This window comes from Anser brachyrhynchus (assembly GCF_964034855.1).
Source record: "Anser brachyrhynchus genome assembly, chromosome: 3".
Classification (NCBI taxonomy): domain Eukaryota; kingdom Metazoa; phylum Chordata; class Aves; order Anseriformes; family Anatidae; genus Anser; species Anser brachyrhynchus.
This window is the reverse complement of record NC_137696.1, coordinates 90589678-90617620: the sequence shown is the minus strand read 5'-3', so window position 1 is coordinate 90617620 and position 27943 is coordinate 90589678. Positions and strand designations below refer to the sequence as shown.

General features: G+C 42.5%; 1 protein-coding gene across 2 annotated transcripts in view; it reads left to right on the top strand.

Moving 5' to 3' along the window:
• SH3BGRL2 (SH3 domain binding glutamate rich protein like 2) overlaps window positions 1–27277 on the top strand; it is a 43903-nt gene extending 16626 nt beyond the window's left edge. Inside the window, exons 2-4 of one of the 2 annotated variants that reach the window (XM_080583747.1) lie at window positions 5585–5760; window positions 21467–21547; window positions 22679–27277. In XM_080583747.1, coding sequence (XP_080439873.1) covers window positions 5585–5760; window positions 21467–21527 — 237 coding nt within the window. In that variant the 3' untranslated portion in view covers window positions 21528–21547; window positions 22679–27277. Of the gene's footprint in view, window positions 1–5584; window positions 5771–21466; window positions 21548–22678 lie in introns of both variants that reach the window. The other variant, XM_080583746.1, reaches the window with a different exon arrangement.
• Window positions 27278–27943: the final 666 nt, after the last annotated feature.

The following is a 27943-nucleotide window of genomic DNA, read 5'->3' as shown; positions in this document are numbered from 1 at the left end:
AAGACAGGTAGGTGTAGGTTTGCAGTTAACGCTGTTTAGAGAAGTATTCATTTGATGTGGTGAAGGCTTGCGTCTCTTCATCAGCGTAGTATCTGGGAGCAATGTTAAGCCTCATCTATATGAGCAATTAAGATTAGTAATCCTCTGCAGTAACTATAGTACATCTGATTTTACAGTGCAGCAATCCCTTTGGTTTTATTTTCATGACTTAAAAAGGCAAAGGCTCCACAACTGATGCTATCAGCTGCGGCAGTGAGCTGGAGCCTGTGTTTGTCTAACACAAATGCTGTTTATGCAGTTCACGTTTCAGATACCTGTAGCTGGTCGTGCTTCAGCTTCTGCCGAGCCATTTGCTTGGGGTGTGGTTTTGCTGTCGGTACAGACTGCTCGGGTAGGGGTGCTGACGTTACTGATGCTCCCCCTCGTTCCCCTGGTTCCCGCGTTGTGCTTGTGCAAGGGAAGCTGCAGGAGCTGCTCGGCAGAAGGGAGCAGCGCCGCACCACCTCGGTGGCAGCCAGCAGCGAGATCTGCATAGCTGCATTGTCACGCTGCCCTAAAGGCGCCCCTGCCAAATGCAACGCGTTCAGTTTTCAGCTGAGTCAGCGAGGGCACTGCTGTGGTTCTGGAGGAAGGGCATGGGTCAGAAAAGAGTAACTGGAATCAAAGAGCAGGAGGGGAACCAGCAGGTCTGCCTTTGTCTTTAGAGGCACACATCTAGATGGACCCATTTTTTAAAACATCAGACTTCTAAAGTGTGTTCATGGTCTCGCAAGCCAGCTTAGCCATTCATTGTACGACCTTGTTCTCAGCATGTGTGTGGACTGAATTTATTTGGGGTGGGATTTTGTATTACAAGGAAAGCTATTCGTTCTTGGGGTCTGTCTGTAATGGACAGATCGGGTTAGGCTTTCAGTCCCTCCAACTCCAGGCTAAGGAGGCCATAGGACAGCCAGTGCCACGCATCTTGCTCACCAGCCCCTGCTCTGAACAGTACCTGCTGCTGTTCCCCGCCTTGCAGGGAGGAGAGCTAAAGCCCAGGGGATGCCTCAGCTCCAGAGGGTGAGGGTTAGAGCCCAGAGCAGAAGCCCAACCTCCTCCATCCACTTTGTGGGCACCAGGCACTCAGCAACGTGCCTGCTGACACCATGAAGAGATGTGAAACTGAGGACGTGTCTGCTGTGTCCCCTTCATACTAACTGGGCTAATCAACCAAGGCAGAGAAGTTCTCTTTAATCATGCCCATTGCACAATTCCTCTTAATACTGCTACTTGAATCACCTTGCCTGTAGTATGGTAGAAGTAATATTCATTTATCTCATCTGGATTAGATCCTGGACTAGTGACATTTGTACAGTGTCTTGAATACCTTGGTATAAATAGGTTAGGATAATGAAATACTGCTGCCATTTAGTAATGAAGAGATGATGCGATATGCTCCTCTGGTTCACCAAAGGCTGTCACTAGGCAAGTTCTGGCACATAAGATCTGAAAACATTAAGGAATCATAGGGAGGGAAGAGAGAAGAAAGCAAAGTAACCTGTTGGAAGTGATGAGAAGCTTTCAAGGAATTTTTAGACATGATCTAATTTTGCTGAATTTCTGGTCCACCGTAGTCATGATCTGTGATGGTAACATCCCCATTTTGTTATCCTGCTGATAAAGGAGCTGCGGATCTCTTTGTCTTTTGACAAGACCATTGTCTTTTTACTAGGGATCACTGTTGAGGTTAGCTGGGATATGGTTAAGGAGTGACTTGAGCCCATATTATTTGTGTAGGAAACAGAATTGTTATAGCAGAAGAGTTTCCAGTCTAACAGGCAAAGATATTGAAGTCTAAGTGGCTGAAAACTGCAGGGGAGGTGAATTCTGAGTAGAAGCAGGAAGGGCTTGTAAGTGAGGGCAGTTAATTGACTATGGGAACAATTTACCAAGACAGGTAGGTTCCCCGTCATTAACAGTTAAAGAATGGAGCTTAGGGGAAAACAATTTGAAGGAAACTCCTTACTCCTAAGAGAAATTGATTCAGGGATGCTGAAGGTCAGAACAGATAATCCCAGTGGTCCTGCCTGGCCTGGCCTGAGGATGTCTTTGAAGTATTTCTGCGAAGTGGTCAGTGAGAGCGTGTTCTCCTGTTACCTGTTGCCAATCAGGATAAAGAAATGAAAACTAGGGGAGAAAGCCTGGATGCTTTAGCTGAGGTGGACTTTCTTTATCACCTGAGCTGAGTAAGTGATTAACTCATTTAAGCAGTTCTGTATATCAGAATTATTGCTGGTTTTAACCCTAATAAGGAAACCAGCTCCGAGTACTGTGATGAAAGGGAGATGTCTCTGGGGATGTTTTACTTGTCGTATTTTTCTGGATAGAAATACAGACTAAAAGTAAAACCAAATGAAAACAGTAAACCCATGAAAACAGATGTTCAGAAAACAGTCAGCCTGCTCAAAATGTGGAAGACAAACATTGGATCAGAAGAGTAGACTGTTAGCTCAGTTTTCTTCACCATGTTAGAGATGGATTAGGATCATATCAGGTAAGCAGATACTGAGTTTGTTTTCTAGGCAGTGTGGCTGCTTAATAAAAAGAGATGACATTTTCGATTCCTATTTGTATTTATGTCTAATATTCTTTCGTGACTACAAGGAAATTTCAAAAAAAAATCAACATTGAATGGCCTGCTTGAGATGAGATAAATAGGATGCGTATGGAAGCTGCAGTCTCGTTATGGCATACAAAATGAAGTGGGAGTGCTTTTTCCTCTCAGACTTCACAATGGATGTATATTTTGATGGTTTATCTTACAGCATCTTCTGATATGCTGAGATGTAATAAAAGCAAATTAATTTGATGCTAAAGCAGGCTATCATATAAGAATACAAATGCTGTCACAAATTGATGTGTGAATAGCCATGAAATGAGTTTTTCTGAACGTGGTATCTCTGATTGTAGGAATACCCTTCTCAGGTTCCTTTTAGTTACGTCAAGCTCTGGAAAGCCGGCAAGCAGCAAGGTAAAAACCTAAGTTTCACAGAGAGGGCTAAAGTAACCCCCTTGGTAGTTTGCCAGAGGAGGATGCACTGATCTTCACTGGGCTCTTGAGAGGAGCTCAGGTCCTCTGTGTAGTGTGGTGAGGAGGGAAGAAGTGACACTGCTCTTTGGAGCATCTCGTCTTTGCTGTGGGTTTCCTTGGGCTGAGCGGTGGAGTTTTGTAGCTCGGAGTAACCACAAATGCGAGCTGCAGGCACGATTGTGAGGCTGACGCACTCCTGCGGCACAGATCCAGTTGTATGGAAAGACAAAGGTCCTGTGGTTTTCTTGGGGAGAAATCAGCTGGCGTCTGTTGTGGCAGATGCTCTGAGCATCAGTCTTCAACAACAAGGCATAATTTAATAGGATTTTTTAATGTAAATGATTCTCTCGCTTCATTTTACAGACTTCAATCAAATCACTAGGGGGAGGAGGAGGAGATGTTGCTTTTTTGGCTAAAAATTTTCAGGGCATTTTGTTTAAATTTATGCAGCTGGCACACCCACAGCTGATAACTCATGCAGATGTCATGTGCAGAATTGCAAAGCTTCTGGCTAAAAAGGGGGGGGGGGGGGGGGGGCCAAAAAAAATCCTGAACAATTTATTTCCCTTCAACATCTTAATTAGTTTTATAAAAATAAAGGGGGAGATTGAGAAACATGTGTTTGTGGGAGAATTCTCATGTGTGAAGGATAAGATATTAGGGATCTGGTTAAAGCTGAGTGGCACTTAAACTTGTGTCCACAGTACAGAGTACTGGAAGAAAAACGGTCTCTTTTGGACCTCTCTTGCAGCTTTATTATTATTATTATTACTATCAGTAGTAGTAGTAGTAGTAGTTTGGAAAAGAAGAGAGTAAGATATTTTCGTCCTTTATTTCTACACTGACAACAGAATTCCTGTTTGTAATTTGTAAGGAAGCTGCAAAAGTCATGTTGGTTTTGGTACCAGGAGTGATGATGGTGATGCAGTCATTTTGCTGTTGTTGATAATGTATCATTTGCAAACAACTTTAGGAGCAGCCTTCTGCATTAAAAAGTGATCCTTTCACAATATGCCTAAAATCCAATACAGTATATGTTTAAAAAAAAAAAAGGGGGGGGAGGAAAAAAAAGCCTCTGAGACACAAAATGATTATGCAGCCCATTTCTTCAGAAAGGCAGTAATCTGTTAAGACCTTTGTCCTTCTAGTTTCTTGAGATGGCTACTCTCTTATTTTCAAGGAAAAAATGATTCCATCGCCATTACCTCCAAAAGTTGTGTATTTTCGTGGTGCATTTAGGTAGACAGAACAGGCTGTGCGACAAGAACAGCTAACATGCACTTTAAAAATCCTCTGATTTCCAAACAGCATCTAGGTCATATGATACCCACAGGCATGATTCATCCACCTGGGCTTTATGCCAATCAGCAACTGTGTGGATCCAACACTCCAGGAATACTGTAAAAATATTAAAGCTGTATTTTTTTCTTCAAATAATGCTGTTGATGATAGCTGTAGAAGTATAGCATGTAATTTGTAGCTTCTTTCTGAAGGAATTTGTTTCATTAAGTAGATACAAAAAATACAGCACGGATTGAAGTGAATGCAGAGTAGATTGAGACAAATGAGTACAGCTTTCCTCAGCCCCACATACTTATTTTTTCAAGGTGGCTGTCTTGGTATAAAATCCTCTTTGAGGCAGATGTAGTCCTCACCTGACTGCATCTGCTTGGAGCCCAGCTAGCTGTTAAGAGCTGACATTAGTTAACTTCAATGAGCTAAAAACTGCCAGCCTTCTGCTTCTGTTGGGCTTTTGCATGAAGAGCATAATCTCTTTGAGGGGCAGAAACCCCATACGTTTAGTATATACCTAATGCCTTTTCATGCAGCAAATTTAGTTTTCAGGAGATGAGATCATGCTTATTTTTAGGCATGTGTATTATGCAGACAGACACTCTTAATTAAAGATTCAACGAGCCTTCTTTAGGAAACCATGGAGCTGCATTTTTAAAAGATGTCTAGGAAAACAAAAATATGTGCAGCTGGGGTGGTGTGTGTTTCTTTTTTTTTTCCCCTCTCAGATGTACCAACATATTCATCTCAATGGACACCGATAGACTCCTATAGACACCCATAGACTCTTCTGGGACATGCCAGATTGCTCACCTTGCATTTCTAGCTGCCTATATACTTCAGAAATGTAGCCCCTAATGATTTTGAAAACCAGCTACATCTTTTACCTCCTACTTGTTACAGCCCTATACAGATTATTTTTAAAAAGCTGCTTCTAGAGAGTAAAGGCTGGTATTCCCACAGTAGAACTAGAGAGACAGCCTTCTAAAAATGAAGCAAGGAAGCATAACCTTTGCCAACTTGTAGAGAAACAGCAGTGTTTGACTGCTGTGAATTTAAAACTGAAAAAAATATTTTCTCCTCTGTCTTCCTGAGCTTGTGACTTTCTGTCATGTGGATATGGGACAGGGAAGAAGGAATGCACTCAGATTTGTAAATGTGTCTTGGTTATGGTGGACTTTCTCTGATGTATTGTTTTGCTTTTTTCTTTCCTTCATCTAGATAAAGAAGAGGCAACAAGATGTGGTGAGGTTTCTGGAAGCCAATCGCATAGAGTTTGAAGAAGTGGATATCACAATGTCAGAGGAGAAAAGACAGTGGATGTACAAAAACATTCCTGAGGACAGGCAGCCTGCACAAGGCAATCCACTGCCACCACAGATATTCAGCGATGATCGGTACTGTGGAGTAAGTAGCTGTCATGGTGTACCCTGCTGGCCACTTAGATAGGCAGAACCTGCTGTTGAGCTTCTTTAGCAGTATCTGAGTTAATGGTGACAGTTTGGGGGAGGAGGATCTTGCACTGAAAATTTAAATCATCTGTAAACGAGTATGTTGTCTTTAGCTAGTGGATTCCCTCTGTGGATGTAAGAATTCATAGTATTACGTGCTTCGTGTACAGCCTGTTGATGGTGAAGTCCCTTGTAAGGCCACTGGAATCTGGGGATTTCTGGTTTTGCTGCTACTTGGGTCTAGGCCAAGTGTAAAAATTCAGAAGGAAATTTTTGGTACAGTAAATGAGAACACTGGCTAGATTGAGTTACATTGCCATTGTAATTAAGCTCCCTCTCTGTTGCTGTTGTAGCATAAATTTAATTTATGCTCTGAAAGCCTTTATGCAGCCGGAGTCTCTAGGATAAACAAAACCTATTTGCTATTTGAACTTTGGAATAGTTTTATTTTTCCCTAAAGAAAAGTAGCTTGAGGCTTCTCTTTTTCTGCTGAAAGACTGGTAAGCTTGAGAGCTTGTAAATGTGACAGCAGATCGATGGGTGGACTGATTTGTCTGATGGTGTAAGCTGCAATAACTTCTCCATCTGCTAGTGCAAGCTGCAGTGGTAGTCTTTGACTGATACATTAAGAACGGTGCCATATGAATGTTTTATTTCCCTACTTAGCCAGCAGCCCTGATTTTTGGGCGCTCTTATAGTGTGGGAGAATCTTCCCAGAAGTTAGACTCCTAACAAAACGCTGTCAGAAGATGAGAGCTGGGTCCTCTCTGCCTTGCTACATTCTTTCATGCTCCAGCTGTGTCACTTGTATATCCTTTAGGAGGCAGGTTTGAGGTGCCTGCTAGACAGGTTGGTGAGGTTGACAGATTTGCCATGGTGGATGCATCAGGAAGCAATTTTGTAAGGTTTGTATGTGAATTTGGTAGGAGGTTGAAATAGGGAAGTCGGGGTCTGTGGTCACAGTAGCTGGACCAGAGTAAATGTGGGCACTGTGGAGGTGTCTGACTGCAACGTGATGGAGAGAAACCCAAGCAGGTTCTAACTTACCCCTGCCCGACTCCACTGCAGTGCAGCTAAGCTGCTTGTGGCTGCTGGGTGATTCAGATCAGCTGAGAACCTGTCAGCTGCACTGCGGTGGGTAGCTTAAGGCAGGAAGTGCACAAGGAGTGATCCAGGATCCTCTGCAACAAACAGATTGAGTATGATGCAGCAGCTAATTAGCTTTCTGAAACAAGATATTTAACATCCCTCTATATATTTTGTATTGGCCTTTCTTGTGTACTTTCTACCTCAGTTATTTAATTCATATCTTCCTACTTCAGGGTAAGAAATGTCCATTAAAGAAAAGTGTCTGGGACATGGAAGGAATTTTAACACTCGCTTATGGAGCAGCTTCCTCACTTGCAAATAACAATATTTGCATTGTTCAGTATGATGTTAGTTTGTCTGAGAAATACATTTTTTTAAGCAGTTGTTTCTTATCCTTTCTGCATCTCTGCAGCTTTTCTTTATGGTATGTTTTAACTTAGTCTTAGAAATTGCTGTTTGGCATTAGCACGGCTGAAGATGTCATGCAACATGTGAGATGATCTTGTTAATCTGTCTGCTCAGCTGATAGCTGTTTTCAGCGGAGTTAATCCTATTACTAGACCTCACTGGCTGCATGAACACCTTTAATGAGCAAACATGCTTTGAAAGAAACTGTGTATTTTCTAGGATGAAGGAAAAAGTACGTGCCAGATCTCCAACATTCACCGTTTAACCTGCCGGCATTAGTTAATGAAGTTCTCAGGTAATAAATTGGAGGCAGAACGTTAGGCAGGAGACAAAGGAGGTAAGTACTGGAAAGGAGGTTGGAATATCACACAGAAGTTAGATGAAGTCAGCAGACATTGCACATCATGTCTCCATTTTGATTTCCACAGTGAAGGTTTTCATATGTTTATCCTGGCTACATTTAAAAAAAAAAATCCCTATTAAATAACTTAAACTAAAAAATAGCCACCAAGATTTCTGTTCATTGAGTTAGTGAAAATTGTAGCTTATTGTGCCTGATCTGTGTCCAGGCAATTTCTAATCCAATTTGCTCTATTAACAAACACTGTCTGTTTCTTTGCCTGCCAGTTCTACAGTCTCAGCACGCTACCAGGAAACTACCTAGGTACTTATTTTGGCTTACATGTTATTAGTTACAATACAGTCTGGTCAGATCTATTGCTGTTTCCCTAAATGTATGAGGGCTAGACAAGCAAAAGCAAAGTATACTCTTTATTTTGTTCATTCTCTTTCAAGAAAGATGCTTGAGATTGTGATGTAAGAGCCCTGCCTCCATGTCATGCTTGCAGCCGTACTGTTTCTTCTGTGTTAGTAAAAGCATTAATGTTTGGGGTGTGGTTTTTTTAGTTCCTTCTGTCTTCATTTTTCTGGGTAGGACATCACCATTTGAAACAATGAATTTTCAGAATGTAACTGCACTGTAGAGGAAGTTTGTATTCAGTGTTTTCAGTAACTATCCAAAAAGGCTTGGTGTCGGCTATTTGAATATGTATAACTAGATATAAGGGGAAAAAAGGCACAAAACGATGACCTTTTTTTTCACAAAATAATGTTTCTTGTACCACAGTAGGAGGGATCCTTCTGGTACTAACAAACTCCATGTTTTGAAGTGTGAGCGAGACCTTGAAATTTTCCTGAGTTAATGTAATTGCAGATATGATCATTAATCTTTCTTTTCCTTTTCTCAGTCTTCTGACATCCAGTCCCCAGTTTTTTGGTAACAAGCTTAGCTAATAGGATTTTGAAAAAAGTAAGGATTGTTTTTCAGCAAGAACCATTTTTTATTTCATGTGAACAAACTAGATAAGAGCTGTGAGCACACAGAACACAAATCACTTTACTGATAACCCAGTGTTATGTCATAGCAATGTCACTGATAATTTACATACTTTTGTGACTTTACAGTCTGTTGTTTCATCTTAGTGGCATTACTGCAACCTTGTAAGTGTTTGAGAAGAGTCTACATTTCAGTCAAATCGGACACACGAACCTCATTTAATTTACAGTAGTGTAAATCTGAGATTGCTGCAGTTACTTCTTGCTTTAGCTAGTGCTATGCAATAGTTAGAAAATGTCAGTGCCTATTGCATGTTCACAGAGGGAACTCACACATTTTGCTTAAGAAAAAGTAAAATTGAGATACATTGGAAAGGGGTACAAAAACTGGACAAGTAGAGCCATTTTTCTCAGTGGGAGCTAGATAATATTTTGATCTCTGAATAAATTTTTGTTTGACTAGCAATCTAAAGGTTTTTGATTCAGGAATCCTGAATCAGGGGTGATGTAGGGATCGAATGATGTGCTATATATGAGACCTTCAGTTAACATTTTGTTTCATGTAATAGTTTATACTTCTTTGGGTAGCTCTTTCTAAAGCAGTTTCATCATGTAATGAAATCACAGATAATCCCGAGTCTTGGAACTGAAGAAGGCACTCATCAAATTTTAGTCATTTTAGGGTGACATTTGGCGATTCTGCTATGTGCCAAGCTTTAACCCCTTTCCTTAAGACATTGGCATTATTCTAATTTGGAGAAAAAAGTGCTTGTTAGGAAGGCTAGTCTATTTTCACCTCTATTTATACTACTGAGACACTGACCTGAAGAGTTGCATTGTTCTGTTGGCTTGCTGCCACTCATTTACTATAGATTTCTCAGCTTGTGTCTATCCAGAAGCCTATGATGATTGCTTTAAAAATCTTTTCTTTCCTTTTTTGTCTTTGTTTTTTCTTCCACCAGAAGGTATCATGTGACCTTTTGACAGCAGGATTCTAATTCTCTCCCTTACTAAAGTGTAGATTGACATTTTAATCTTACATTAAATGTCCATCTCTATCATTTTTCAAATGAATTTCACGGGAGTCCTTGTGTACAATAATGGAGGGCAGAGCATTGACCCCTGCCAGCAGCTAAGCACCCACACAGCTTCTTGCTCACTCATCTCCCCTTCCCCCCTACCTCACCCAGCAGAACTGGGGGGAGAATACGAAGAGCAAAAAGCAAGAGAAATTGTGAGTTGAGATAAAGAGAGTTTAGTAGGTGAAGGAAAGGTGGGGGGAGAAAGAACAGGTGATGCAAAGGCAATCACTCACAGTGTCCAAAAGCAGACCAGTGCCAACCCAGTCTCTGAGCAACAGCTACCTTGAAAGAAGAACATTCCCTCCCAGCTTTTATTGCTGAGCGTGATGTTATATGGTATGTAATATCTTTTTGGGCAGTTTGGATCAGCTTTCTCAGCTGTGCCCCCTTCCAAACTCTTTGCCCACCTCCAGCCCTACTCGTTGTGGGGGGTGAGAACAGGGCACAATGAGAAACAGACAAGACTTTGATGCTCTGCAAGCGCTGTTGGGCAACAGCCAAAACACTGGTGTGTTATCAAGACTCTTTTAGTCACAGATCCAAAACACAGCACCCTGTGTGTGCCATAAATGAAAGTTAACTCTGTGCCAGCCAGAGCCAGTAAAATCTCCACTGCTTATTTCATACCTTTTGCCCCACTTATCCGATATATCCTGATTAACTCCCCTCGGCACGGCACGGCTCTCGGGCATGCCATTGTCTACATGACGTACTTTTACAACAAGGTTCTCCACCCAATATCTTGCCACAGTGCAGCATCCCAGATGGATCTGCCTCTGCACTGCCAGTTAGTCTGTTTCCAATGCACAGGCAGCCCCTCGGGGCTTTTACCACTAGCCAACAGTCAGTATGGAGATAGAGTGCTGGGCACTTTTCCCTTTCAGTAATCTCTGCATAGCTTTTACTTCTGCAGACTTACTCAATTCACCTTTTCTTTTCATGGTTTTGGTAATGCGTTGTGTGGGACTCCACACAGCAGCTTTCCACCTCTGATGCTTTCCCACAGTATGACAGGACCCTTCAGTAAACAGAACATACTGTTTTTAGTTTTTTTGCTAATTTATCATACAGTGGGGCCTCTGGCCTCCCTGGGTAGATGCTTTGAAAACGCTGCCTTCTGGCCAGTCTGTGATGTCTTCTTCCTGCTCCCTGGGAGCTGTTTTGTCCTTTGCTAACTGAGCTAACCTATCCTTCCATTGTTTCTTCTTGACTATAAGAGTGACTGTTAAAGTTGAGGATTAGATCTCTGATTTAGCTACAGCGTCTGTGTGTCTGCAGATCCACAGGCCCTCACTTTGTCTGTTTGCGTGTCCTCAGACCCACAGATCACCTTGCTTCTTTGAGGGGTCTGGACAGTGGCTTGGTAAGCAGAGGTCAGGCTCCAACACAGTGCTAGAAGATGTGTCTCTTTGGTAGCATCAGGGCATCCTTCCTTCACGCGGTCTGCCCGTTCAGCAGGATTCCATGTCTGTTTGGGCATGGAGTCCCAGACCATCAGAGGTGAAAGCTGCTCTAAGTACCTGCTCAAATTCTCCCACACGCCTTGCTGCCCTGGAATTGGTTGCCTCGGCACATTCCTGTGTGACATTCCCAGCTGGCTGGTTAACCTTATGAAGAGCCATAATCAGCACAAACACAAGCAGTATGGTTACCCAGGGTTATTCAAGAAATTGGAGGGCCATCGCAACAAGGGAGGAAGCAGAAGATGACTTTCATCATTCCTCCACAAAGTGGCTCCTGGAGAAGAGCAGAAAGGACTAACTGCTGATTGTCTCCACAAAATGGTTCGCAGAATACTGGGATGGCAGCAGTGCAGGGGCCAAATACCAGATTAGGCTCAAGGCCAGTACTTTTATTATAGCTCTTCCAGGCAAAGCAAAATGATAACACAGCACACAGCAACATTAACAACCCCTGGCGTTTGAGGTACAGAAAGAAAGGGAGCAAGCAATGGAGCAAGTGAGGGAACAAATAAATCAATATCCAGAACAGAGAAGTCAACATTGTGGCCACCAGCAGCAAGTAACAGGTAAACAGCTGTAAGTTCAGTCTGGCACACACTTATCAAATCTTTCACTGTCTTGAAACCTCTGAAGTCCCTGTTCAGGAGCCAAAACAGATTGCTGTCGGTGCCTAAGGAACCACACAGCTCATTGTTCACACCATACCACCAAGCAGGACAGGGAAGAGAATAGGAAGAGCAGAAGTGAGAACAACAGGTGGGTCAGGAGAAACATTTTAGTAAGTGAAGGTAAGGGGGGGAAAAATGACCAAGTAATGCGAGGTGGTCCCTTTACCACATCCCAAAAGCAGACATCTCCAGCATGTCTCTGAGCAATGGCTACCTTGGAAGACAACCCCCTGCCCCCCACATATTTATTGCTGAGCATGATGTTACATGTGTGGAATATCCCTCTGGCCAGCTGAATTCCTCCCAGCCTCACTGCAGGTCATGCTGGGGAGCAGAATAAAAAACAGACAAGGCCTTGATGCTGTGCAAGCACTGTTGGGCAATAGCCAAAACACTGGTGTGTTATCAAGGCTGTTTTAGTCACAGATCCAAAACACAGCACCATAGGGGTTTCTGTGAAAAAAATGAACTGAGTCCCGGCCAGATCCAACAAAAATGAGAAGATGAAGACTGTCGTTCATTTTCTAAGTTTACGCTATTAAATCCTTTGCTTTCAAGGTTACAGGAAAAAAAATCTAAATGTTCTACCTTCCATTGCATATTTATCTTACACAATCAGATCAGTTAGTTAGCTTGTGAGTTGCTCAGACTTTTTTCTAAGGAATCGCTGATAGGATACACCATAACACTAACTAGTCAGTGTCCTGCAAGTTAAAAACACTATCTAAAAAGCGAAGGGATAAGTAATTATCTTGCTTAGTGCAAGATAAAAGTGCTTTTTTATACAGACTCTGGAAAGTCCAGACAGATGGAGAGGTCACTGTGGACTGGCACATTAGGGCTAGGTTCACAGAGGGAGTGTAGCATGATGCCAAGCACTGACATGCCTAAATTTTGGGTATGTGGCTTTGGAGTAGAAATGAGAGTAGAAATTGCAGCCCCCTGGTAGAGCTCTAGCTTCTTCATATGGTTGGTGAGGAGCCACAGATGCATGTATCCAAACAGGATGTAAAATAGCCCCAATATTGGGCATGGAGAGTTCTTAAAGCAGCAAGCAAGAAATGCTGGAAAAGTGGTGTCTGAAATTAGGCCTGTACTTCACACCTCCCCCTTCTGTTCTCTCTGATATCCCCACAAGTGAACACACAGCCTTCTTAGGCTAGAAGTGAATCCTGGATCTTTTCAGAAGATAGAAAATCTCCACTTCCCCATGAAGCTGCACTCTAATTTTAACCTTACGAAGCTCAAGTTAGCACACTGAAACAGTGACAGTTTTATATGCACAAAATCTGCCACTGATATGAGATTGCCTGAAATTTAGGCCAACCAAAATTAAGGTGGGAGTTTGAGCTGAAGGGAAAATATTTACATAGCAGGCTAACTCTTCTTTCTTTATTTTTGTGTTCTTGGAAGCTGCTCAGATGGTTTAGAGTGTTAGGGTAAGTAAGCACTGATAGAGTGCCTGGTGGGCACAGCAGCAGAGACAGGGACACATATTTGTTGTCCTTCCCTGAAATGTAATACATGGGTATCAACTCCATCAAATCAGTGAAGGTCTATAGACAAGAAAGAAATCAAATACTCTGCTGAAGGGGGTGCAGTGTTCTTGAGAAACTGTTCAGTGCACAGGGAATTACTGTGGCACTGATTTCTCTGCACTGTTAAGTATCAGTCTCTTCTGCTATTTTTTTAAAGATCCTTGAAAAAAAATCCTATATATTTTTTCTTCCTTTTTTATGTGTGTAAAATAGCAATTCAGTAACTACCCATTAGGAGTAACCACTCATTTAGAGGAAAAAAGAAAAGAGAGAATCTAAGAAAACTTGGTTAGAAACCATCCCAGAATTTCTGTCCTGGACTGTTGTTGGGGAGTTTGTCTTACTTCTTGTACAGGTACACAGAGCTTGAACTCTGTCTCTTTAGATCCTCAAGCACTATGGCATAATTCATCTATAGCATGCCTGCTGTAGTGTCTTTAGGAGCCAGGGCGGTTGTGAGGCTAACCTGGTATCCAGCAAGCCTACATTTGGTTCCCTGCACCTGTGCAGACGTCTTACCCAACTCACTCAGCATTTTGGTGGTCCCACTCCGCCTTTAGAAGAGGGATAATCTCACTAGAAACAAGTTAGTGTGAATTCCTCAAGGATCATATACTGTCTATTTAGATTAATGAGTGATTATGCTGAAACTTTCTTGATAAATTAATTTTTCCATTAGAGCTAGAATTTCCTCATATGGTCAGTTTAAGTTGTTTGTTGAAATCGTTCTTGGTCACCTTTTGCAGTTGCGCATCCACAGACCCTAGGCTGAATGCGAGTGACGTGGGGACAGTGGCATAGAGCTGTTTGTCTTCCTGATGAAGCCATTTCTCAAGCAAGGAATGCAGAAGACAGAGGGGAAATAATCATCTAGCCCTTAGGAGAAGAGTAGCAGGTTGCTTTGTGGAATGAATTACCTAAGCTCTTTAAAAATCCTGTCCAGAGATCTTATCAGAAGGTTAGCTAATGGAAAGCTGTGTTATGTTTTGGCCGTCCTGTGTCGTGTAGACGAGATCTTCTTATTTTTGTGTATCTGTAATATTAAAACAGGCTCGCACCCATGCACACGCACTCGTTCTTCAAGGAGAGCTGTGCTGAGTAAGGCTTTCCATTGTAATCCTAATCAGATCAGTGAATGAATGTCATCTGTCCCAGCGAACTCAACTGCCCTTTTCAGGAAGGATGCTAACAGCTCGTTCTCATTGGCATCCAGCATTAACTCAGGCAGCAGCAGAGTGCTCGTTCAGTGCATTTAAATTACGAGTTCGCCATTATTTCTTGTAAGAGCAATTACCTTGCCCTTTTTAAAATAATGGAGAGATCGTAATCATACATTAAAAATGATTGCTGAAGAGAAACAAATTAAAAAAGCATGGCAATAGATTTCTCTTTAAGTGCTGTACGATAATTAGTACATTTTTTTTAAAATCTATATAAAAAGCAGTCGAGCTGCATTTGGGCAGGTTGCTTGTTTTTCTGCTTCTTTGTGTGGCAAGCACCTGATAAACAATGAGGATTTGTCTGAGATGTTTAACAAGCTCACTCTTTCTCTTCTTACGAGTTAAAAGCAAACACCAACAAAGCCAGCCTGCTCTTTTAAAGAAACTTCCTGGGAGGAATTTTACTCACAGTCACTGTCTGAAATGTCATCAGGTAAAATGTGCTCCTACTCCGAGTTGCAGCAGTGTGCAGGCAGTATCTGTATAATTGCTAACTGGTAAATGAAATCTGCTTTGTGTTAATGGTTTACTTTGACCCAGTGTCATCACTCTGTTATTATCCTTGAAGCACAAACAATTATTTATGCTGGTCTGCAGTACTGGCAGTTTTAACTTTGGTGTGCAGCAAATAGTTTCTCCCAGCACTGCCAGTGTTTATTTACTAAAGTCTCAGTGTACCTGCTTAACAAAACAGTGAGCCAAATTATTTATGGCGATGCCTGCAACCACATCACTACAGCGATCTGGTCGGCCAGCACTAGGCATGCAGCACACTTAAAGACTCCACATCACAGTCAAGCTCCTGCTACCACTGGAGCCAAGTTGATCTTTGTGAACAACTTGGCACTTGCTGCTGGAGGAGAGCTACCTTGGAAGTGGCATTTCCAAGGAAGGGAGGATTCCCAAGGACCAGCAGCTTCCTACTGGATAAATTGGCATAAAACCCATGTAAATGCCAGGATGGCATAAGGCATTTGTGTCATAAGGCATTAAATCCAGATTCCCAGAATGTATGTCCACCATCTCAAAGACTCAGCTGCTCTTACCTCACTGTAGCACTTGGGCAGTGGATGGCTGTTGGGATTTCTGCATGATCTAGATATTAAGAGAGTTCTCCTGCTTTCGATTAATCTGGTTGTATAGAGGAGCAAAGCAACCACATCTTTGATTTTCAGGATAAACTGCAAGGATTCAGATTTTGAAAACAAAGCTATGTAAGTGTGAGGCTTGCTATGCATTTTTCTTTTACCAGAAAATGAAATGAACAGTATCACTTGACTTTGCTGATTGTTAGAAAACTTTGTTTAACATACAACTTAAGATAACACCCATAGCCGTAACTGTGTGAGGCTGAAGATCCACCTAGCCCAGATCTGTCCTGGTAGTGGCCATAAGCATGAGCCTAGAACAGACTACAAAGAAGTCAGGCATATAAAATACTTCCATTGAGTACTCTCTGACTCTAGCTATTTTTCTGAAGCAAGTATATCACTTCAGCTTATTTAATAATTCTTATTACATTCCTCTTCCATGAACCGCAGCCTTCTGGTAAAGCCACATAAACATTTAGCATGCCTAGCACGCTTCTGCAATGAGCCCACTGAGCTCTGCATCTAGCTCCGACCGTCCTGCTGCCACAGCGAGCTTTGCAGCCTTCCTCCCATTACCACCTGGGGTGACTTTGCTTCCGAAAACCTTTTCAGCCACGGTCTGCCTCTGGTCTGGTTAAGAACCACTCAGCAGGAGCAGGGAAAGCAAAGACGAACTTTATGTTGCTTTATGCAAGGCCAGCAAGATTTTGCTTGGCTCCGAAGGTGAGCTGTTGAAATTTCAGTAGTTAGCTGTGTTTATTTTCCATAAAATGAGAGCTCCTTAGGTCAGCTAAGCTGTTCCCAGCAGCTCTCACAGCACCTTTCATGCTGTAACCATTCTGCTGGTAAAACAGGGGCTGTGTCTTGCTCAGACAGCGTGGTGATCAAGCTGCTGCTGCCTTTAAGGGTGAGGAGCCAGGTCTAAAGCAGTCAGGTGGTTGGTATCCTGTTAAGAAGCATTTTCTAATTAGAAATAGCTTTTTACTCACCTTATTTATAGTTCTGTCGCTTCTCTGTCCCCTCAAACCATCCCGAGATGTATTTTTTATCCTAACTGGCATTTATCATTCTCTGTAACCTTTCATACCTTCATCTTTGTGATTTATCACCTGTATTTTTTTTTTGTGGCTTTTCAACTTCTCCAGAGGGATTGAGCATCCCTGCGTCACTGATGATTCATGTCCACTGTCCCCTTTGTTTTATTAGCCTTAATCAGCTACCGAGTTTGCCAGGATTTTATATGTTAATAATGTGTAATTAGCAGCTCTGGAAGGCACCAGGGATCATAATTTAAAGCGACACGGTCAAAATGATGTTTGTGCGCAGGATTGCCTTTTGAAGTGGTGCAGTGGGTGGCAATTTGCCACACTCGTGTATTTTTAGGCTAACAGCTGCTTTCTCAACGCCTCCAGGGGCGAGACGGCGCTGCTCTGCTGGGCCCAGCGAATCCCCAGCGCCTGCGGGCTTGGTAGAGCTGCTTGGTGCCGTGGCAAGGGGACTGCAGTAACTCGCTGCTGGCAGCGAAACCTGGTGCAGAACCAGGGGACCGCTGCCTTGCCATAAGCAGGGGTTGGTGGTGGCCTTCCTCTGCGCGAGGCAGTGCCCCGTGGAGATTTTTCAAGGGGAAGCTCTTGGCTTGCAAGTGGGCTGGGGTCCTGCCTGTGTATGAAGCTCCCAGCTTCCTCTGAGCACAGCACCATTTGCCTTCCTCAGCCCCTGCACTCTGTCAGCAGTAGGGTGTTTGTTATGTGAGACGAGGATTTTCATATCCCCACCCATTGAGTTAGTGTCTTTGCACGTGGCCCGGATCTGTGAAGACCTTCTCTGCTTATAAAGGTAAGGCCAAAGGTGGGATGTGTTTGGGACATCGGGCACCTTGCATGTGTTACCCAGAAAGACAGTGGTGCCCAACTCCTACCACACACCAAAGGAAGATTGATGAGTCCTTGTGGTTGTGGTACCAGAGATCCATGTTTCTCAAAAATCTCTTAAGAAACTACCGTACTAAAGTATATTTTCCTCAAATTTTATAGGGCTATTATACATTTTAATTTTTTTTTTTTCATATTTGAATATTTTGGGATCATATGTTTTCATTGCAGCGATTAACAGGAAAACTCGATTTGCAATTTTACTGCTGCTTTATTTAAAAGTAAGATGCTTCTCTCCACCCCGCATTAAAGCATGACAGTGTCAATAGCATTTTAGTATGTTTTGTAATGCAGATATTTCAAAGCATGGGGGAAGTTTCTTCTAGCTGATCATCTCTTCTGGTTGTTAGAATTTCGGAATGACTGAATAGCTTGGGGTTTGTGCTCTTTCCATCATGCTCTTAGTTAAGCTCATTGTTTAACCTTCAGGTTTCTTTCAGTAAGTTAATCCAGCTTTGATCCTGTCTGCAAAAATGTGGAAAAAAAAACTATGAGCACTTCTGGAAGTAAAAGTTGATATAACTAGCACTTGCAGAAAGCTTTTAATGATTACTTTACGGAGGTTAAGGTAAGCACATGTTCACAGATACTGGTGCAGAGTCACAAAGCCATTGTCAGAGCAAGAAATGCAGCTCTGCTTCTTAGCATGCCATTTTCCAGTTGTGAGTCCCTATCCTGTTTTTCTTAATTAAGAAACAAAACAGAGCTTGAGAACGGTGATGTGAGGTGATGGCTCACCCGAGCAGAGTCTTCTCTCGGACACTGCTGGGACAAACAGGTCACAGGGGATTCAGGAGAACTGCGTGTGTTCTTCAGAGGAAAGGGTGCTCTTGGTGGGCATTGAAAATGATGTCTGTCTTGAGCCATGCTGCTGCAGAAATACTTGCAATAGCTGCCTGGGTGGCTGCTTATGGTTTGCTGGGTTGTAATGAGCAGCTTAAACCAATTTGAACCTGCCCTGATACTAGAAGGGTTCTTCTCTGTCTTCTGTGGGTTGTACTTGTCCAGTGCTGCCCTACCTTCAGCTGCACAATAGTGTGACGCACCTGTAGATGAACCCAGTGGAGAAAAACAAGGTTATTTCTCAGATCAGGCGCTGTCTTCACATGTGGTTGCTTATCTAGCTCATGTCCCTCATGGCTTTTCGTCTGCTGTAGCAAAGCCAGGCTGCATCTTCCTCAGATTTAACAGCAGCCGTGCAGTTTTCAGGTCTTGTTCTTAGAGATCAAGGGCTTAATTGAACACCTTGTGGCAGAGCTTCAGTATTGCTGAATTTACTACTCATTTACTACTGCATCATTGCTGAATTTATTACTCATTTAGGTATTTAATGAGCACGTAGTTCTCTTTTCAGCCCCATGACATTGTTTGGGTTGCTTCCAGTACTGGTTCAGTTTTTGCTATGGCCTGCCTGTTTTATTTGGATTTACTTTGCGGCAATTAATTTATGTTAATTATGTTCAGTTTATATGTGAATTTATGTTAAATTAGAAATTAGCATCAGTTCATCACCTTTAATGATTTTAATTGATGTAAATATGTCTGTTTCCTCTGTTTAATTGTATGTTTAATTTCAAAGCTAGGCAGAATGGACCACACCTAAAATTAACAAAGAGGGAGCTTAAAACTGCATCTAATATCTTTACATGTTGGCATTTTAAAATGAAATAGTGATAGTTCTGTGCTCATAATGATAAGCGGCATCTGTCTGCACAGCCTGTTTTCCTGTCCATGCAGCTGATCATTGCAGGAGATTCTACCTTCCTTTGCTCCAGAGCGGCTTTATTCCTACAAATGCTTCATTCCCCTGGCAGTGAAAGCAAATAAACTTAACTCTTCCTGTAAAGCAAAGTGAGTAGGTGGCGTTCACTGGAAATTAGGCATCACGCTTGGAAAAAAACATGGAACTGAAAAACAGACAGAAGAAGTGCATGTGCTCTCTCTCAGCCTATATTGAAGGGCGCAGTAGACGAAGTCTTGGAATACTGGCCTGCCACCCGGGTATAGCAAAGCAACATGCCATCTTTTAAGAAGGCAATGGCAAAAAGTCATCTTAAGGTTTGCTCCTTCTGGTTATGTCAGCTAATACATCTGAGGCCTTATGAACACCACGGGCTTCTGCTGACCTCTCTGCATCTTTGAGAGCAGATGGCTTTCATATAGACTTTGGACTGGGAAAGCACGTAGCACGAAGTATGGCTTTTTCTAGGCTCAAGGTATTTGACTGACTGCAGCTGCAAAGTGACACTTTGCTGGGACAGTGGCGTTCACACCGGTGGAACAGTACGCCAGTGTGGAAGTGCTAGGAAAGTGGCTTTGGCTAGTGCACCATAAAGGTTTTGAGAGAAATTCTGTGCATCTGCGGGATGATAATGGATCTTGTGGGAGTTGCAATGGTGACTGTGTATTTTCTGTCTGAATGATCTTTTATTTTAGGTTGGTGGAAGGAAAAATAGAGAACGGAGGGAGGTAAAGTCTCTATCTGCAAGCACACACTTTCCTTTCAAAAGCAGAAGTGGAAGGAGACAAGCGGGCAAAGCAGTTGCTACTAGGGGAAAATTGAGATCCAATTTCAGGGAAGGCACCTTACACTTTAACAATGAGAAATGAGCTCTCAAAAAGCAACAAGATCAGAGGATAGGAGCCAAAGAAGTGCTGACTTTAGGGGTCAGGGGCATTGTGAACAACTGTTACGCAGGTGGAAGGTATGTGGAGGCACAGGGACTACCTGTTACTGTTCTGTATTGAAAGCATGTATGTGCATAGTCCGTATTTAAAGAATTATCTCTTGTCGAATGCTTTTAAGTTAAGCATAACTACTAATCTTAGATGTTTAGGGATAATTGCTATGTAATGGTGAACACACCTGAAATTTCCCGACATTTACAGAGTATTTTACATGTCAGAAGTGGTTAAATAGGGATTAATATTTCCACTTTATGGTTATGTGGAGGAGAAAAGGAATCTGAGCTGGGTGCTTTATTGTTTGCTGGTGGTCATAGAGGAAATATTTACCAAACCACTAAGAGAATCCGTAACTTCCTGGCTTCTCACTGTGTGCCAAATCCATTTGCTAAACAGTGCTCTGTTTTCATCGTTTCACCTTCAAAACCGAAAACCGTCAGCTCATCTGGTGATAGAAGAGTAGCAAGTGTCCAGTGCAATAAACAAATTGATAAAAGTAGTAGTAACACTTTGAGATCAAAACCTGTTCTTAAGCAGTTAAAACACAAAGGGGACAATTGTGATAATAAAGCTTTTTTAAAAAAAAAAAAATCTATAAAACAAGATTCCTTATGGTAATATTTTATATTTAAGTATGTGGTTGTCCAAGGCTGAGATATGCTTGCTGATTTCAAAGGATAGAGTAGTAATGAAGTCTTCTGTTCCACCACAGGAGAACTATGGAGTTCAGTTGCCTTAGAATTTTTCCTTAGAGGTTTCCATGTTAGTAAGTATTTTGTGTGCTAAAATGCAAGTTGAAAACGTCATTGGAAACTTACTTGCATTGTTTGGCACTTAACTACCTTTAAAATATTCCCACAATAGATTTCTTGTTCATGCAAATCCATGTTTATATTTTTCTGTCAAATAAAGTAGTGAAAGGTGTTTTAATTAAAGCATCTACATGTTTTACTTTGCCATCAGAGTTGCTGATATTACTACCTTTTAGAATAGCTGTTAGGTTTGCATAGGACAATGCAGGTAAGTACCAGTATTTTCCTGAGCATTATTGCATATCACCCTTTACTCTGACACATGATGTGGGAAGATCAAGCAGGAAAACCTGAATACAAATGTTCTCATCTTTTTTTTTTCCCCTCTAGGATTATGATGGCTTTTTTGAATCAAAGGAGAGCAACACTGTCTTCTCCTTTCTTGGACTGAAACCTAATTTAGCATCAAAGGTCAGTGTCATATGGCAGGCTTTTCATGGGATTCTTGAAATATTGAGACTGAGCTGTCCTTGAACTGAATGAACTCACTGTGACCAGCTATGCACTATAGCTGTCCGTACATATCAATATCATGTTAATGAGGTAACTGAAACAATTGCAACGTAAAGCATTTTGTAAAGCAAAGTGACACTAAGCATATACATGAGGTAAGTTGAGACTGCAGGTAAATAATGTTTAATGAGTACATTTTGCTGCACATTATAGTAAATTGAAAGCAACTGACATACTTAACAGGACAGAGCTAGGGTCTCAATCACTGGAATATCCAGAGTTTGTGTCACCAAAATACGATCATGCTGGACCAGCCTGGTTTAGTGGCCCAACCAGGACAGCATTTGTTCATTATGCAGTATTATTTTTTTAAATGCTGAAATGATGGAGCAGACAGGAGTTGCAGCAACTTTTTGGATAAGAATTAAATTTTAAAGAATACATATATGCAAATCAGAAAAGAATTTGAAATTAAGCCAGTTAACATCTTTCTGCGAGGACAGTGAAATAGATGAGCTTTTATTGCCGTATGGAAGCCTGAATGATCCTGGACACTTGTTCAAGAGGCTGTATGGTGCCCCTTTGGGCAGTAGATCAGACACGTAGGAGATTATTTTTTTCCCTTTGCTACTGTAGGTATAGCTATGTTGGGTAGCAGTGCTGTTTCAGGCCTAGATGGTAGTTCTTGGCTATCTAGAGAGTTACTTCTGCCAGCAATTCATTTATTTCTGGATCCCCTGGGGAAGAGGAGTAGGAAGGAAAGTCAGCAGGGAACCACAAAAACAGGTTATTTTTGCAGTCTGCCTTGCTTTGGTGCTTGAACAATTAGTCCTAAGAAAAAGGTGCTGTTCTGCTGCAGTCAGAAGTAGCAACTTCTGTGCATCTGTGTTCCTTGGAAAGAATCTGCTGTAGTCCTGGAGGGTTGTCTGTACAAACTTGGCCACGTTGCTGCACCAGTCTGGTACTCTTGCAGAGGGATGTGTCCTTAGCTGCTATGTGAATGTGTGAAAGTCACAGATGCAGAAGATGAAAATGTATTCATAGCATTAATGATCTTTTTTTATTTATTCTTATTTTTCTTTTAAATAGGAGTCGTAACCCTAAAAAACCTATCTGAACTATCAACAACCGCATCTTCTGGATGAATGACCCTGTTCTTCAGCACACGACAGCTTCACTTATGGATCACTGTGATAGAGCAAACACGCATCCTTAGTAGTAGTCTGCTTGCCATGAGACGGTGCTCTCCAACAATATGGAGTTAATAACATGTATATGGAATAGGATTAAGTCTGGGCTACTGATCTTCCTTTTTAAAATATTCATTGTTGGTGTTTCACTTTTGTCTTTGGATTGCTTTTGCAGCTGGCACTGATATTCTAATAGACACATGTTTAAAGATACGAAGTGGAAGTGTGGGGCTCTGTCATTCATCGGTATACTCACAGTCAGGTTCCTTACCTTTTTTAATCCTTCCAGCTACTGTTGTTGAAGTTAGCTCGTCATGACAGTTAAAGTGCTGGTGATTATTAGAATTTTTGTGCTAGCTATCATTCAGAGGGAAAAAAACGTTGATCTTAAGATCTCAGTCCAAGCCAATAACTGCTGTATTTTTGCTATACATTTATTTATTGTTATGTTTATGCTAGATCATGTTTATTGTAAGAAACACGGGTTGCTAACCTTTTTCATGAAACCTTGATTTGCCTCATGATGCACATTCCAACTGGTTGTTTGAAAACAGTTGTTATTGTGGAGGGGGTGCCAAAGTGAAATATTTTGACATGGTTCCTTTTCCAAATGAAGGTGAAAGGCAGGTGAAAACACTTGGTGGAATTATACTTGGTAGGTCAGAAGAGGTCTTATAGCTAAAGATTACATTGGTATTTCTTTACTGAGAAGGACTTAACGCCCAAAATTGGAACTTTGTAATTGGACTGTCTTAAAATGAATTTTTGCCAAAACTTTGAGTCAATTTTTAATAAAACACAGCTCCACCATTAGACACAAGAAAGTCAGAAGGACAACCAATTATGTGGGAAAGCTTCTTTGCAATGCCAAGCCTCTGACTGTGGCTTGAAGGAAGCCCAGCTGCTTGTAAAAAGTGTCAGAAAGCAGCCCTGTCTGTGTAACAAATCACATGTTCTATTAAAATGAGTAACCGTGGCATCCTAGTCAGGTTAGTTGGAAAGGACAACTGGAGATCATCTGGTCCAGCCTTGTCAAAAACAGGGCTGACACCAACACTAGCTGAGGTCAGTTGTGAGGTTGTTTAGCAGTGTGTTAGAAACATCCAGAGGTGGAGATCTTGTAACCTGTGCTGATGCTGCAGTACTCTCCTAGTGTCAAGCATGCACTCCCAGGTTGTAATTTGTGGCCGTTGCCTTTCCTATATTTTCTGTCACTCACAGGAAGAGTTTGGCACCATCCTTTTTGTGCCCTCAAGATAGTTGTAGGGTATTATTAGATCACCTCTTAGCCTTCTTGTGCCAGACTAAACAAGAATAGCTTCATTAAGTTCTGTTTGTAGGTTCTGCTTTAGGAACCTGGCTGCTTTGGTGTGGTAGAGGGCTACTCTCTCCAGTTTCCTCACATCCCTCTTGAACTGGAGAAAGGTCCCCAAAGTGGGCGCAGTATTTTGGATGTGGCCTCATCTGAGTAGAGGGGGATAACAACTTTGCTCAGCCTGCAGGCCACACTTGTCTTGAGATAGTCCACTGCATTTTCCCCCTCTTTGAAGCAAGTGCACTGCTGGTTTATGACCAGCCTGGCTTTCACCAAAACCCCAGTCCCTTTCAGCAAGGGTATTACTCTGTCAGTCACTTCCCAACCTTTACTGATGCCTCACCACCCCCAAGGACAGAGCTTTGCACTTGCCCTTTTCAAACTTCATGAGGTTTCTGTTGTCCCAGCCTTCATGGCTATTGAGATCCTCTGGACTGAAGCTTTGTCAGCTGTTATCAACCACTCTCCCAAGTTCAGCCTTGTTCGCAGATTTGCTGAGGGTACACGCTAGGTCACCGTCCAAGTCCCTACCAAAGATGCTGAACAACAGGTGAGCTGTTGCCTCTCAGATTTTGGACAAGAGCTGACTCAAGACTAAGAGGTATGACATGAGCAGTGTTCATGACTACTAGTTTCTGGGGTAAAGAACAGGTTACCTTCCTGTTGGTGTTGTCTCAGCTACAAGCTGCTTAGTTGACTTTTTTCTTTAGTATAAAGGGAATACCTATATGAATTTTCCCTTTAGTATAAAGGCAAGAAAGCTTTGAAAAAGGAGATGTTAAGTTTTAAAAGATGTCCATCCACCGATCAATTTCCCTTCAGATCCTCTGGTGCCTCCTCAGCTCAGTTAAAGGAACTAGATGGAGCAAGAGCACGCACAGATTTCAAGTCCATGGTTGCATTTACTAGTCAAAATCTTCGTTAGAGCACCTTCTCTAGAGGACTCCTTAATGGGAGTTGATAATGTGCATATATATGTGTGTATGTATGTGTATACAAGTATATGTATATGCATTTTTAGGAAGTATGTTGTATGTAGTAAGTTATTGTGATATTCTTGTCACCATTCCCATACTTTGATGAGACTTGAACCTCACTCTAGGAAGGGAATGTGACAGGAGGTGGAGCTGTACATTAACAAGTTATATATAATATTCCTAAAAAAAAAGTTAAAGAAAAATATTTAACTTTGAAAAAGAATACAGATACAAATTTACATGATTATGCAGTTAATTACAGAGAAGCCATCCTGGATTTATCATGTACTTGATAACGTTGTAAACTTAGAAAACTGCCTGAAGTCCCAGTTTCGAAAAACTCACATAAGTGGGTAAGTGTATCCGCTGGAGTAATCCTGGGTGGAATCCCAGGCTTACTGATGCGGAAGGCAAAATCACACTGATTTCTCCAGGGATGAAATTAGTTTCACAAAACTCCTCTTGAATTTTGATAGTCGTAAAATTGAAGTCTCCAGTTCAGTGGAGAGCAAGTTCTGCTGCAGCTGTTGGGCAACAGTGACGTGTTTCAGAGCATGCATGTGGGTGACATTGGCCGTGCGGAGGACAGCACTAGCTCCAAGCACATCCTGCTTGCTCGCATGGATCGGCAGTGGAAGTCCGACGGAGTGTTTGCTTTTGAATTGTACGTGGCTAGCTTAAAAAAAAGAGTCTACATGTTGCTTGAGCGTGAATTGTGTCTGTTGTGGAACAGCCTTATTTTTGTAATGAAACCAAGCAGAGTTCTAGTTTGTTACACAAGATGATCTGGAATTTTTTAACCAGTTTTGTAATAATGAAATGTTCGGGTAACAGAAAAGTTCTGTGGAAACGAGCCATTTATTGAAAGAAATAGCATATTCCTAACGTTGTGTAAAATACTTGGTATAAAGGTGTGCTTGAGAACCAAATGATCCCAATTTTTAGTTAAGATTTGTACATACCCCGCTCTTTAGAAGGGAGAGCAGTGTGAATTAAATTTTAATCTTTGTACCTAGCTAAAGTTGCTGCCTGGGCTTATGTGCGCCCACGCGCTCACTGTACCAGTGGCTTTGACAGAGATGTTCTTGTTGGTGCCACACACCACTGGATAGTGCCTTGCCAGAAGGAGGACTGGCGCAGGATTAGCGCAGGATCTTCTCAGATGTGCTTGACTTTGAACTCAGAAAGAGGTAGTTTCTATTATTACTATTTTTTTTAATAATGCAGTAAACTGATGTTGGTGAGTCAAAAGACACGCGCTTTGTAGGGCAGAAACAGTTTTTGCTGAGTCTTCTAAACTCTTGATTTTTCTTAGTATGGCTTTCTCTCTTTTATTATTTTATTGACTGTTTATAATCAAACCTTCCAAGGAAGTGGACATGGAGTAAAAAGCCCCTAAATCCATCTTTATGCTTTAAAATAGCCATCTTATTCAGGTGTTGAGCGGCCCAAGTGCCATCACTGAAATGGAGTTGCCAAGCTCTCAGCAGATTTCTTGGTCATCCCTCCCTGCCCCTGCCCCCAGTCAGGCCGTTTATTCAGGGAGTCCAGTTATTCTTGGACTACCGTGCTTCCGAAGTAGGAGCCTGAGATTTGAGGCACGAGAACTGCTTCACAGCAGTGTAAGAGCGGGGTCTTCACCAGCTAGTGCCAAATCCCGTCAGACTTAGGGGACTTGTCCACCGGTTTCACTGGATCCTCACGTGCACGGCGCGAGGAGGAGGGACCCCCGGGTACCCGCCCTGTGCGGCGAGCAGGAGTGGCAGACACAGGGTTAAGTGTCTCGTTTGCAGCACCCTCAGCAGCGGTCCTCACACCGGCCCTTTGGCTTGTGGCATCTTACGTGAAATCACACCGCTCCCCCCGCAGCACGGCCTGGCCTTCGCTCCCTAAGGGATCTGGGAGGGGAAACAGAGAACAGCTTCCTGGGAGCATCCCTTCAGCCCGGGCAGATCCAGCGCACTCCCTTCTTTGCCTCTTCCTAACGTGCTTCGTCCAGTCCTGCGTAGACCTGTGCTCAGAGCTTCTCCCAACCATTCCTGATGTCCCCGTGACGCGGCAGATGCAGACCTGGTGTTCCCCTCCCCAGCCTCAATGTTTCGTATCTCGGCGGGGGAGGGAGCACGCTGCATCCCAGACTGTGTACGCGTGGAGTCTTAAATTATGTGTTCAAGCCGTGTTCATCGAATAAAAAACGTTACTCAGAGAAGACATTCGGGCGGTGTTGTTTGTGCCACAGGAAATGGTGACAAAATCCAGGTCTTTCTTCTAGCTGCAGCTCCCTCTGGTGCCAGCCCGGTTCGTCAGCAGATGAAAGCACCTCAAAGCCAGGCACCTCGGAGGCTGAGCCTGGCTCTGTATGGTGCTGAGCAGCTTCAGTCTGTGGTGGCTTAGCAGGAGCTGTGGCCTGCAGGGCACCTGCGGAGTTAGGGTCTAGGTCCTCCCCAGGGGATCAGCAGGAAGGGAGAAGAAAAAAAAGTGTGACTTCTTGTCTTCTGTGTTTGTACTTGGGTGAGTTGATAAATGCTGTGGGAATAAAGGATGGATCCTGTGGGGTGTTTGGGCAGTGTTTTCCGGTCGTTCCCTTCAGTTCTAGCTGCACACATCCGTGTCTGAGAGAGGCCCCTTACCTCCCAGGGAAACCACGAACTCCCGGTCATGATTCATTAAATCCCTGTGCAATATTCAAAAGCCAAAGGAGTCGTGTTTTAGAAATAATGCAGTTAGTTTAGTTTATTTTATTATATTTAGAAATAGTTCCTCTTCCCTCCAGAGGAACTCAGATGCAAAACGAATGCAAGCAAGTGTGGTGAGAGATAAAATGCTCACCAAATGGCACTCACTCTTTCTTTGCACATCCACCACAATCGAT